The 12,030-nt window shown below is 31.6% G+C and overlaps 1 protein-coding gene across 1 annotated transcript in view; it reads right to left on the bottom strand.

Annotated features, from left to right (window-relative positions):
- Positions 1–212: 212 nt before the first annotated feature.
- The window catches only part of Carf (calcium responsive transcription factor), a 52,500-nt gene continuing 40,682 nt past the window's right edge, over positions 213–12,030 (bottom strand). Inside the window, exons 13-17 of the mRNA XM_077799261.1 lie at positions 11,787–11,949; positions 10,384–10,447; positions 6,029–6,159; positions 5,291–5,660; positions 213–3,481 (exon numbers count right to left, since the gene is read on the bottom strand). Of these exons, the coding sequence (XP_077655387.1) occupies positions 3,384–3,481; positions 5,291–5,660; positions 6,029–6,159; positions 10,384–10,447; positions 11,787–11,949 (826 nt within the window). The 3' untranslated portion in view covers positions 213–3,383. The remainder of the gene's footprint in view (positions 3,482–5,290; positions 5,661–6,028; positions 6,160–10,383; positions 10,448–11,786; positions 11,950–12,030) is intronic.

The following is a 12,030-nucleotide window of genomic DNA, read 5'->3' as shown; positions in this document are numbered from 1 at the left end:
ACTAAATGCATGTATACCCCCAAATGTAAATAGAAGATATTGGTAGTTATGCTTAAAAACTTTCAGATTCCAAACCATACATAAATCTCTAGCCAAAATTCTCAGGTATTAAAGTGTTCACTCAGCATCTTATTTAAGATGAAAAAAACTACCATAAAAAAGCATAATAAAAAAACAATAACAAGTGTAAGAAAAACATCAAGGGACTTTTTTAATGAAAAAATTACATTATAACAAGGACATTATACATCGTTACAGTATATATACACACATTTTAACCTCTTTTAAAACCAGGCATAAAGTAAACAACATCTTTTTCATACCCACATGATTAAGTATATATTTTTGACAGGATATAAAAAAGATGAAACACAAGCTGGTGGGCCTCAAAATTAGAAACTCTAATAATTCAGAACTGGATCCCCAAAACCTGTCTTCCATCACTTTTGTGACTTGTAGGAAAATATTGACTTGCATAAGATGTTTAAACTGTTCCTTTTAATTATACTAATTGCTTACACAGAAAATTGCTATTGAGGGAAACATCTATCATGGTTGTATTTATCTATAATTCATTGGAGTATATATGAAGTTCAGTTGGAGGCTTGGAACATGAAAATTACAATGAAGAAACAAGTGAGCTGTAACTGTGAAATTCTAACTGCTTAATTTGAATGTCTGACTCCTTACACAGATATTACACCTTGAAAAATATGACAGGAAAGAACATATATCAAACTTTGCTGTAGAGCTGTTAGGAGAATGCCAAATACAGATAATGAAAAATTTTACATATTTGTACTTAATACCCTGTGAATTAAAAAATAATTAGACATTTAAAATATGTAAACTGTTTTCAAAACGTGATGCCAAGCACCTTTGAACAAAATACTGACATCTTGTGGCTAACCATGCATTTAGAGGATAAATGAATTTTTAAAATCTCCCAGAAATCATTTTTAAAGAGCTACTCATTAAAGTACTTACATGAAAATACTCATAGTTCCAGTTTCTACCTAAAACCCAAGAGAGTATACAATAAGGAATTTAAACATTTCTTCATTCTCTTGGTTTTTGTAGGTTGTTTTGTTTTTTGTTTGTCAGAAGGATGCACTGTAACTTTCTGTTCTCATAAAAAAACATTATCAGAAGAGATAATCACACAGAATGAAGAGAAATATATTTTAACTATGTTTTGTTCTTGATCAAGGACCAAAGTTGGAATCCTCTGACATCTCTCTCATCCTCACAGTAAATGATCAGAGTTTGTGTCTTAACATGCATTTCTCCTTAGCAACTCAACATCAAAAAAGAAAGGAATGTCTCCAAAAGAATACAATATAGTTCAAAGGGTGAAATATTAAATAATACACATTTATAATTATTGGAAGATAAAGATATATTATTTAAAATCTTGAAAAAGTTTCCATAAAAACTAGAAATAACAAATAAAAACAGTATTACCTACTGTGCAACTCTAAACTGTAAATAAATTCAAACTTATTCCTTTTAAATACACACACACTAACAGAAATGTGGGTTTGAGGTAACTAAGAATTGTTTAACTGCATAATAGAATCAAATTTAGCAGCCTACTTCTACAAATGCTGACAAATATTTTCATTTCTTAAGAAAAAGAAGAGCAATTCTTACTAAAATTGTACATATAACTAAATATTAGCTTTGCATTAAATAGGATATAAATAATAAAATTTATATTGAATAGGATATAAATCTAAAAAGTAAGCAATTTTAGAATTCCACTTATTTCTAAAATATCAGTGCTTTACATTTAGATACATGTCATGTACCTCAAACAAAGTAAATTAAGAATGAGAGACTGGACTTAGAAAAGCCAAAAGTGACTTATAATCACGTAAAGTATTAAGGTTAACTTTCATATTATACTCTGCATGCTTTGAATATGAAACATTAATATCCACTTGAAATTCTTATGTTTTTAAAAAATAAAATTATGCCTACATATGGTCTTTGGAAAAACAAGCCTTTGGAGGTTGATATCTTTTTTTTTTTTTTTTTTGGTATCAGGAATTGAACACAGGGGCACTTAACTACTGAGCCAAATCGCTACTCCTTTTTAAAATTTGTAATTTTGAGACAGGTTCTCAGTTACTTAGGGCCTTGCTAACTTGCTGAGGCTAGGTACTTCAAACTTGCAATCCTCCTGCCTCAGCCGCCCAAGTTGCTGGGATTACAGGCATGTGCCAACATGCCTGGCTAGAGATTATTTCTTGGCAGCTATGGGTGATGTTTCTATTTTGCCAATCTTTCAGAAAACAGTTGCTTATAATGAATATACTGATTAGTACTTATTTGGTATTTGAAGTAAATATACTTAACAAACAAATATACCAGATCAGATACTTTAAAGTATTAAAAATGAACTAAATTTTAAACTATAAATACTTGTCCTGAAATACTTTGAATTCTAATACTATTGATTCAGTAAGAACTCCAGCATTAGAACAATCTAAATATTACTTAAATTCTTTTCTAATCTGAACTGAATCTTCAAACTAAAGGGGAAAAAAAACAAAAACAAAACCTCTACTAACAACAAAAAGTTTCCCAAATTATTTATAAACCCCAAGAAGTTCTATTATTTCCAAATTCTCTCATTTTCTTCATCTTTCTACCCATTAATACTGTTTTACCTGCAACATAGTATAAGTTTATGCAACATATACTGATTTCTGTTGTTTATCTGATTAATTCTAGTTAAAATTCTCAGTACTTACCAAGTCATTTAAATTTCTATTAGATGACCATTAATATGCTATTGGTTTGTAGTTAAAAATACAAAATTAAAAGGGAAGAGGCTAAAATGTAACTGTATGGTTTTCACAGACTTGATTGCTGGGTTTTGTGTTATTATATAAAATCTATTGCTTTATCTTTCCAAATAATACAGACTACAAATATTCTCTCATCTGTCTGTTAATTAAATTTCTTTACAACTTTAAAATTCGTAACATAAACATACACTCATCTACTATTTTTGTTGTTCTTTTTTGTGTTACATGAACCAAACTGGATATTTCCAGAAATGTTAGATAAGTGTTCATGTTTGGACTAAATTACTATGGGTAAATTCAAACAATCTTTTGAAATACTGACTTATTAGATAACCAAAAAGCATAACAATTAGACAAAATAAGAAGGGCAAAATATTTCTTAATATAGGTTAAAATATGAACTTGGCAACAAAAATACCAGTTTTAAATCAAAGCTGCTCATCAGTCTTCAGTCCAGTTATCATAATGCTGTGCTTTGATAATATTCACCTTCTTTTCTAAAACATCAGAAGTCACCAGAGTTGTAAATTCTGAAAAGCTTCAATAATTTATGTAGCAGATAATTTCTTACAGTCCAATTTTTTTTGCTTCCAAGGACAATGTTGGTTCTTTGGGTTCTTGTTTAACTTGGTTCATAGAAATAGTACCTTCTGGGTTTTCTTCAACTTTAAAACCAAACATAAAAGAAAAATCCAAAGGGTTAATATACTTTGACACTGGAATCTTTAGAATTATATGAATTAGAAGAAAAGCAAAAAGCTACAACAGTTTGGAAAAAGAACCAAGCTGCAATTCAGAAAAAATAGTATATTTGAAAACTCAGTGCCACATCTTAGATGATAGCTCTGATTTAGGTGTGTGAACTATATGTTTGTTTATCTGAAACATTTCAGAATCCATTTACCATTCTGATTTGAAAGCACTTATAACCAAGTTAATCTAAAGGTAGCATACAAACAGCACTACTGATAAGTGGTGATGGAATGTCTAACATCAAATTTTCTTCTCTCTTTCTCAAGAATATTGGTTTTTCAGTTGCTATTAGGAAACGTGTTAAGGGGACCATATTTGCTCATAGAAGCATGCTCAACATATCTAATTTTTGTCTGCACATGCAGGTGTATTAGAGTTTAGCCAGAGACACAGAGAACTAGCATAGGATGGATTTGAGTGACTCTAAGAACTCATATCTAGGTGATATAGTCCCTCAAGATTGTTATCTAACTTGATAAATCATGCAAATTTGGCTCCAAACAGGGTCTTCTTTAAAACAATCTAGATCAGTACTCCCAGAAATACTGTGGCACAACACAGAGGAAAGAAACATTTGAATGGAAGAAAGCTTTGAAAGGCAAGTCTGATCTGGGTTCAAATCCTTGTTCTGTCACTTACTGGATGTGCACTTTAGGCAATTACTTCACTTACCTGAGTACTCATCTGTATAATTCTTCTCATGAAGACTTCACATATATTTCTTTTTTCTTCACATTTACTTAAGTTACTCAGCAGTTATAACTGCCACAGCCCTCTGGATAAATTTTCTTTAAAAGTAATGCTTTCAACAAATCTAAAAGATAATGACTTTTTCTGAAAGGAACTATGTCACTGTTTTCTTTACCCAGAAGAATAAGAATTGAGATGGAGGGAAAATACATGTTCTAAGAATAACTTCTGTGAAGATTTTTGCTCTTCAAAGTAAACTGCAAGTCTTTGACCACAAAAGTGCTGGTCCAGAACAATTTGTATGAAGTAAAGTGACACAGTTAGGTCAAGTAGAAGTTAAAAGAGTTTACTACTGGGTTGGGGTTGTGGCTCAGTGGCAAAGTGCTTGCCTAGCATGTGTGAGGCACTAGGTTTGATTCTCAGCACCACATATAAATAAATGAATAAAATAAAGATTCATCAACATCTAAAAAATATTTTAAAAAATCAACTTGGTTAGTAATAAAGTGAAGATAACAAGGTCCTGGACTAAACCAAGTGCCCAAGTTTTATTAGTTCCCTTTCACCTTCCATAGAACTCAGAACATTTAACTTTATAACTCAAAATTTTCATTTTACCCTTTGTATCTGTCCACTTCGTTTTACTTTTACTTGTGCATACATATATCATTTTTTGCACTAAAACAGTTTTCCATATTTTATGTTTTTATCAATTTTTAAAGCATTCTAGAACAATCTTTTGATTTCACATCAAGAGATTTTTTTCCCATGAAAAAAAGTTAATTAGGGAATAATAACTTCAAAGGGATTAAATAACTAGAAATAGGGAGAAATATGAAGTTGTAAGTTTAAAAGCTCTTAAATTCATGCTAATGAAATATCCCCCTTTTCTCTCATAATTTTGCTTCAGTTATATAATATTATAGACCTGCTGGGTAGAAATGATAGTATTTTTTTTCTGTAGTGTGATATAATAATGGTAGTTCATAAAGATTAAAAAAAAGTTACATCATAAGTTGATTTTAACTTACTAAGAGCTGGGTGGTTATCTATAATCCGTATTGGAATGGTCTGCACATCTCGCAAGAGAATCCTTTGGATACTTCCTTCCAGATTCTCCGTCTCCTCAATATCTTCAACTTCCACCAGCTGATCCACTGCAACTAGACTTTGATCTGGTTCTGGGAGATTACTCATGGTAGAGGCAGTACTATTATTTTGAGTTAGGCATGTATCTGTTTGAAGGCTATGACTTTGACCAAGAAGTAGAGAATTACTATTCATTACATCATTTTCTACCGAATCCAGAAGTCTTGATGGACTGGAAGAGGGGTGGTTATTTACTGATACCAAAGCTGGTGATCCATCAGGAGAGGTAAATTGTGGTTGTAACTGCAAACCCTTTTAAATAGAAAAAATTTATATCAAAATATTTGGCTTTATAATGTATAATATTTTCATATGATATACTACTCTTTTGACAAAAAACTGACACAGATAAAATATAAGTGAATAGTTGCTAATAAATATTAAGAGGACAGAAACAAGAACCAAGAGAAAAATAATATAACTAAATTTGACTGCATGCATAGTTCACTTCAAACTTTTTCAAAAAAGACTATTTGAATTATCATCTTAAATTAAAATACAAAGAAGTCAAGAAATTAATAATGAAGAAATACCTGATCATTATAATGCTATAACAGTTTTCTAAAATCACTAGAAGAAGAGACATGGAGAAAAAAGAGCCCCAGATTTGGCTATCTTACCTGTAATTGTGTAAATATTTTGGGCTGAAATGAGGAAAGTGAGGAGAGCAAGTGGGTTCGTTCTGGAGACAAAGAAGACCCAGCCTGATTTGCTTCTACTTTGGTGGTAATTGATTCTCCTGGTGAATTTCCTAAATTATATAAAATACAAACTATTAAAACAAAATTATTTTTATTGCTTCTAGGATACTATGCTTTATTACAACCCTTTCTATCAGAAGTGAATAGCAAACAAGATCAAAGATTTGCAAAAAACTTCAAGAAATCATTATCATCAGAAAAAGAAAGAAAGAAAAATAAAGTCAGCTAGCCCATTATTTCCAGAACCAGGCAGATAGATCATCAGAATCTCTAAGGAAAATTTAGAAAGTATATATTCCTAGTATTATGGAATAGTATAATGTGGACACCAAAAGCTCCTTTGTGAGACAATGCAAGAAAATTTAGAGGTATAATGATTGGGTTATGAGAGCCTTAAACTAATCAGTACATTATAATGTACTGGGTACATTATACTGGGTATTATGATTACTGGGTAATAACCAAAGACTGGTAGGGTATAGCTAAAGGAGGAAGGTCTATGGAGGGCATGCCTTTGGGGTTTATATTTTGTCCCTTTTGAGTGGAGCTCTCTCTGCTACTGATTGCCCTGTTCTGAGCTGCTTTTCTTCTCCACACCCTTACAACTCATCTCAGACCCAGAGCAACCAAGCTGGCTATCTATAGATTGAGATTTCTGAAATATTGAGTGCCAAATAAACTTTTCCCCCTCTAAAATTGTTGTTAGGTCTTTTGGTCACAGCTATGAAAAAACTGTCAAAAATGCCTAGGTTCAATCTCCATTTATTTTTTACTGGTGGGGTTTGAACACAGGGCCTTACACCCCCAGACCTTAACCTCCATAAATTTCATTTCAGTAGATCTGGTCTGGGATCTAGAAATATATTTTTTCCTGGAAAGACTCTGCATCTGGAACTCTATTACAGTCCATTCTTCACACTATAATGCTAGTCTACACCCTAAGTTTTCTAGATATGTAAAGCCCATTGAGATTCTCAATTACAAGGACCAAACAATTCATCTTCTGTAGTCCTAAAACTTAGCACAATGCCTGGCACAAATAGGTCCTCAATAATAATACTATTAAATTTCTTAATCCATAACTCATTTTGGGATAAATGAATAAAAGTAAAAACTTGTCTTATTAGTTTTAAAAGTAATTGTCCTTATGGAATTTGAGTCATTCTCATATCTTACTTACTTACTTACTTACTTATTTATTTATTTATATGCTGGGATTGAATTCAGGGCCTGGTACATGTAGGTAAGCACCCTATCAATGAGCTGCAGCCCTAGCCCTTTAATGTAGCTCTTATTATGTTAACTCAAATATATTAATGTCCTTAATATAAAAAAAAAAACAATTTTACACCTGTAATCTCAGCTACCAGGAAGCTGAGGCAGCAGATAGCAAGTATGAGGTCAGCCTGTGCAACTTACCAAAACCCTGTCTCAACAAACAAATGGAAATAACAATAATAAAAACCCTACAATTTTAGGGCTTCCATAATAGATTTTATTTTTCTTGGTGATATTGGGGATTAAATCCAGGGGTACTTTATCACTGGGCTACATCCTAGCCCTATTTATTTTTTGAGAGAGGGCCTTGAACTTTGATCCTCCTGCCTTAGCCTCCTGATTCTTTATGATTATGGATGTGCATTGCCATACCCATCTAGAACTGAGAAATTTAAAAACTGGTCCTTGTGTCAGATAAGGATGGACTTTTAAGCCAGATTAAGTTCTGGCTTTTCTGGATTACCATCAACATACTATAAAACTCAGTTTGTAAATTTCAGTTTCCTCATCTACAGAATCAGTGTAATCAATCCTTCTTCAGAGGAATGCTCAGAAGATTAAAGAGTTCTCCCATATTTCTTGGCTTCTTCATTTCTACAGTCCTTTTACTTGACTCTGTTACAGCTGCCCATTAGTATGATACTACTCTACCTCTACTAGTACTTCTAGAATATTCTAGACTATTCTACCTCTAAAATCTCATATTTAAACATTCCATTCTCTGAACAATATCTTAATTCTTCCAGGAATTTTACACAGGTACTTTGCTACAATAATTCTTCACCCTCATGTGACTGTAGTCAACTGATCCCTGAATTTTCTTCAGATCCATTACTTTTTCTTAATAAGATTCTTTCCCCATCCGGCTTAGATTCCATAGTCTATAATTTTAGTTTCTCTTACAAGTATCATAAACTCCTTTGCCTTTGGTTATATTCTCTGCTGAAACTCAACTCTGAATGAAATGGCTTCCTATGCCTATATACAGAAAGTCAGTGCCATTGAAAAAAAACTCACTACCAGTGCTGATACCAGCCTCAACTAGAACTTCACCTAGAATGTTCAGCAATTCTTTTACTCTATTCAGAATAATTTCTTATATCCATGTCCCTCAAATTCACACCACCCTTCCTAACACCTTTCCTAATTCTTACCCTCACTTGTATTTAAAAAGAGAAGCCAAAAGAGAGAAATCTCAACTTCCCATTCTACCACTTTTACTATGTCTGCAAGTCTCTATTATCTTAAAAACACCTTCTCTCAACCCATATTCTCTTTATAGACAATTCTTGAAAAAGTGGTTCACATTATCTATACTCCTTCACTTATCTTCCATTCATTCTTCAATAACTCTAATTTGGCTTCCTCCTAATCCACTCTATTGAAATGGCTCTAATACTCAAGTTTCTAAATCTGATACCTTTTCCTCTCTCTTTCCTTCACCAATACTCTATTCTTTTGCCTAACCTCAGTAAATCCTATCATTAGTCAACTGCTCAAAGTACAAATTCAGAAGTCATCTTAGATCATTCCAACTCTTTTGTCCCCTATCCCCAATTATTCAATCAATAACCATGGTCTTTAAATTCTACTTTTAAAATAATTCTCCAATTTGTTTCCTCTGAGTATATATACAAACAGCTTCAGTCTATACATTTTACTACACATTTTCATCAGTATAGTAAAATGGCCTTCTAAATCTGTTTCACTTATATAGTTTTAACTCTAAGCACTGTCTATGCTAAACCCACACCAGCCTTCTTAAATGTGTTTCTTAAATGTGACAAAGCTCTTCTTGCTTGTTTTTCACAAATGTAATTCCTTTGATTGGCAAACTTCTAGTCGTTCTTCAGTTCTTAAAAGTGACACTTTTAAGTGTCAATCCCCAACTTTTTGTTCTGTCTATATCACTAGTCTAGTCCCACATAATTTTGCACAATTCTTCCATGGTACTTTTCAAAACAGTAATTAATTAGAATATACTTGTTTAATGTTCTTTTTCTCTTGCTAACCTTTAAATTTCATAAAGTAGAAAACTTACCCAATATTTTTTATGTCTAGCATTTAGCACAATGATTTAAATATATATAGAATAAATGAATAATGCTAAATAATATCAAAGCCATTCTGTAGGCAAAGATTAATAAGTGGAAGAATAAAAAACACTATACTATATATGGTTATTCATTAATTGATTCTAAAGCATTTATTTAGGTACTAACTGTTTAGCAGGCATTATCCTAGGCAATAGTTATGTTAATTTTAATAAAATATAATCCTTCTCTCTGAAAGGCTCAAATTACAAGAATATAGTTATGTAAACAACAGCTTTCTATGTTAAATGCAGAGATAAATATAAAAAAGAATGAGTAGTTCCCTGAAGGTGAAGTAAAGGAAGCACTTAAAACTGGAGATTGTTATTTGAGTAATAAAAGGAGTTGGCCATGCAGAAGATAGAACACATGCAAAAAAGGGTTGAAATAGGTTTAGACTACTGAAAGACAAAAGGAATAAGAACATATGAGAAAAAGCAAAACATTCAAAATAAACAATAGTTCCAAGATCAAGGTATCTTATGGTTATTACTATTGGAATTATATAGCATTGTAGTTTACTATGATGGTAATCATCCTTAATTTTCAGTCATAAAGAAGTATAAATGTTGGGGGTGGAGTTGTAGCTCAGTGGTAAAGCACTTGCCTAGCATGTGTGAGGTACTGGGTTCAATCCCCAGCACCACATAAAAAAATAAATAAATAAAACAGAGGCCCATCAACAATAAAAAAAAAATAAAATAAAATAAAAAAAAAAGAAGCCTAAGTGTTAAATATCAGAGAAATTTAAATAGCCAGAAATATTTTGAAAAATCTCACAGAGTTGCTTTTTGCTTTTTTGGGTAATGATTTTCTTATCTATAAAATTTGATCATATAATATTTTAAGTTTCTTCCAGTTTTTACATCATTTAATTTTATAAAGGCATTCAAGATAACATACCTTCTGCAAATGTAACTGTCACAGTCTCTCTGAGAATATTCCCACTATCTGTAGTCCACTGAAGCTGAAATAGGAATATTTATTTAAATGAAAATAAAGTAGTAATAATGAAAAAAACTTAAATCATTCATACAACTGTCATATTTTATTGTCAAACTATATTTGTGTTTTATTCTATTATTCTCTCTACTTGTTCATATTCTCAAAGCACAAGTATACTTTACTATACAAATATATTAGGTTCCCGAGTTTGGACAGCAATTATTTGTATAGCAAATCTGTTTTATTTCTTGAGTTTTGGAAAGGAAAATTGAAAGTTTTGGATAGCAAGAAAATAGCAGTTTTGGGGGCTGGGATAGTGGCTCAGTGGTAGAGTGATCACCTCGCATGTATGAGGCCCTGGGATCAATCCTCATGAACCACATAAAAAAATAAATAAAATAAAGATTTTTTTTTAAAAAAAAAATAGCAGTTCTAGCTTTAAAACATTCTGAATATTGGGCTGGGGTTGTAGCTCTGTGGTAGAGCATGTGTGGTGCACTGAATTCGATTCTCAACACTACATATAAATAAATTAATAAAGTAAAGGTCCATCAATAATTAAAAAAAAATTCTGAATATGTTCAGTTTCTGAATTTGGAAAGTTAGGAGAACAAAGGATGCCACTCAAATTTTAATGCCATAGTCACTGTCTGCAATGTAATTAGTAGTTCTTAGGTAATTGTTAGTAAATTTTCTTGGAAATGACTAGTATTTGGGGAAAATACAGTTTTAAACTATGAAGTACAATTGATATTCATATTTGGCATATGGAACTAACATTTATCACTTTATGCATTCAAGTCTGAACTATTTAATTTTGCCCTTTTTAAAAAAAAAATGGGGGCACCAACTGTGGTTTTGTACACTGCAGTCCCAGCACTGGGAGGCTGAGGTAGAAGGATCATTGCAGCTTAGGAGTTCTAGACCAGCTAGGGTAAATTTAGTGAGACTTGTCTCAAAATAAATAAATGAATAAATACAAAATGGCGGAGAATGTACTTAATAAAAGCCTACTAAATAAGTATGAAATAATTTCCATAGAGAAAAAAATATTGATTTTAAAGTGAAGATTACTATTTTTAGTATACTCAGATTTGGAAATCTACTGTTTCTTCTCTTTTTTTTTTTTTGTTTTTTTTTTGTTTTTTTTTTGTTTCTTCTCTTTGTGACAATAATTTAAACAAAATTGCAGTTACCACCTGATAATTTATGGTTTACATTTTAAGAAAAAAAAAGTCACTACTGTTTCCCATGTCATAGTAATTCACATGGTCTAATAGTAGCCATCTCTATTAGGACAAATACTAGAGAAACTGAGAAAGATTCTCTCATAAAACAAAGAATTGTGGTTGTGATCATACCGTTGCTGGAATAATCTCTGAGTTATATACCATATCTCCATTTCTCAAGGATTTCTGTACCTCATGGATGTGATTTTTTATATCATTTACAGTTGGAAAAAAAGATAAATTATGTCTTTCAGGTACCTCATCAGGTTTGAACAGTTCTCTTTCCACAAATTTCCTGTGGAGAATATAAAATAGAACAAGAATATAAACTATTTAGTAATATACTTGTAGATCAAAAGAGAAAAGTTCTCTTTTA

Source organism: Urocitellus parryii, chromosome 1 (genome assembly GCF_045843805.1).
Source record: "Urocitellus parryii isolate mUroPar1 chromosome 1, mUroPar1.hap1, whole genome shotgun sequence".
Lineage (NCBI taxonomy): Eukaryota > Metazoa > Chordata > Mammalia > Rodentia > Sciuridae > Urocitellus > Urocitellus parryii.
The sequence above is the reverse complement of the archived record's forward strand: the minus strand, read 5'-3'. Positions and strand labels throughout refer to the sequence as shown.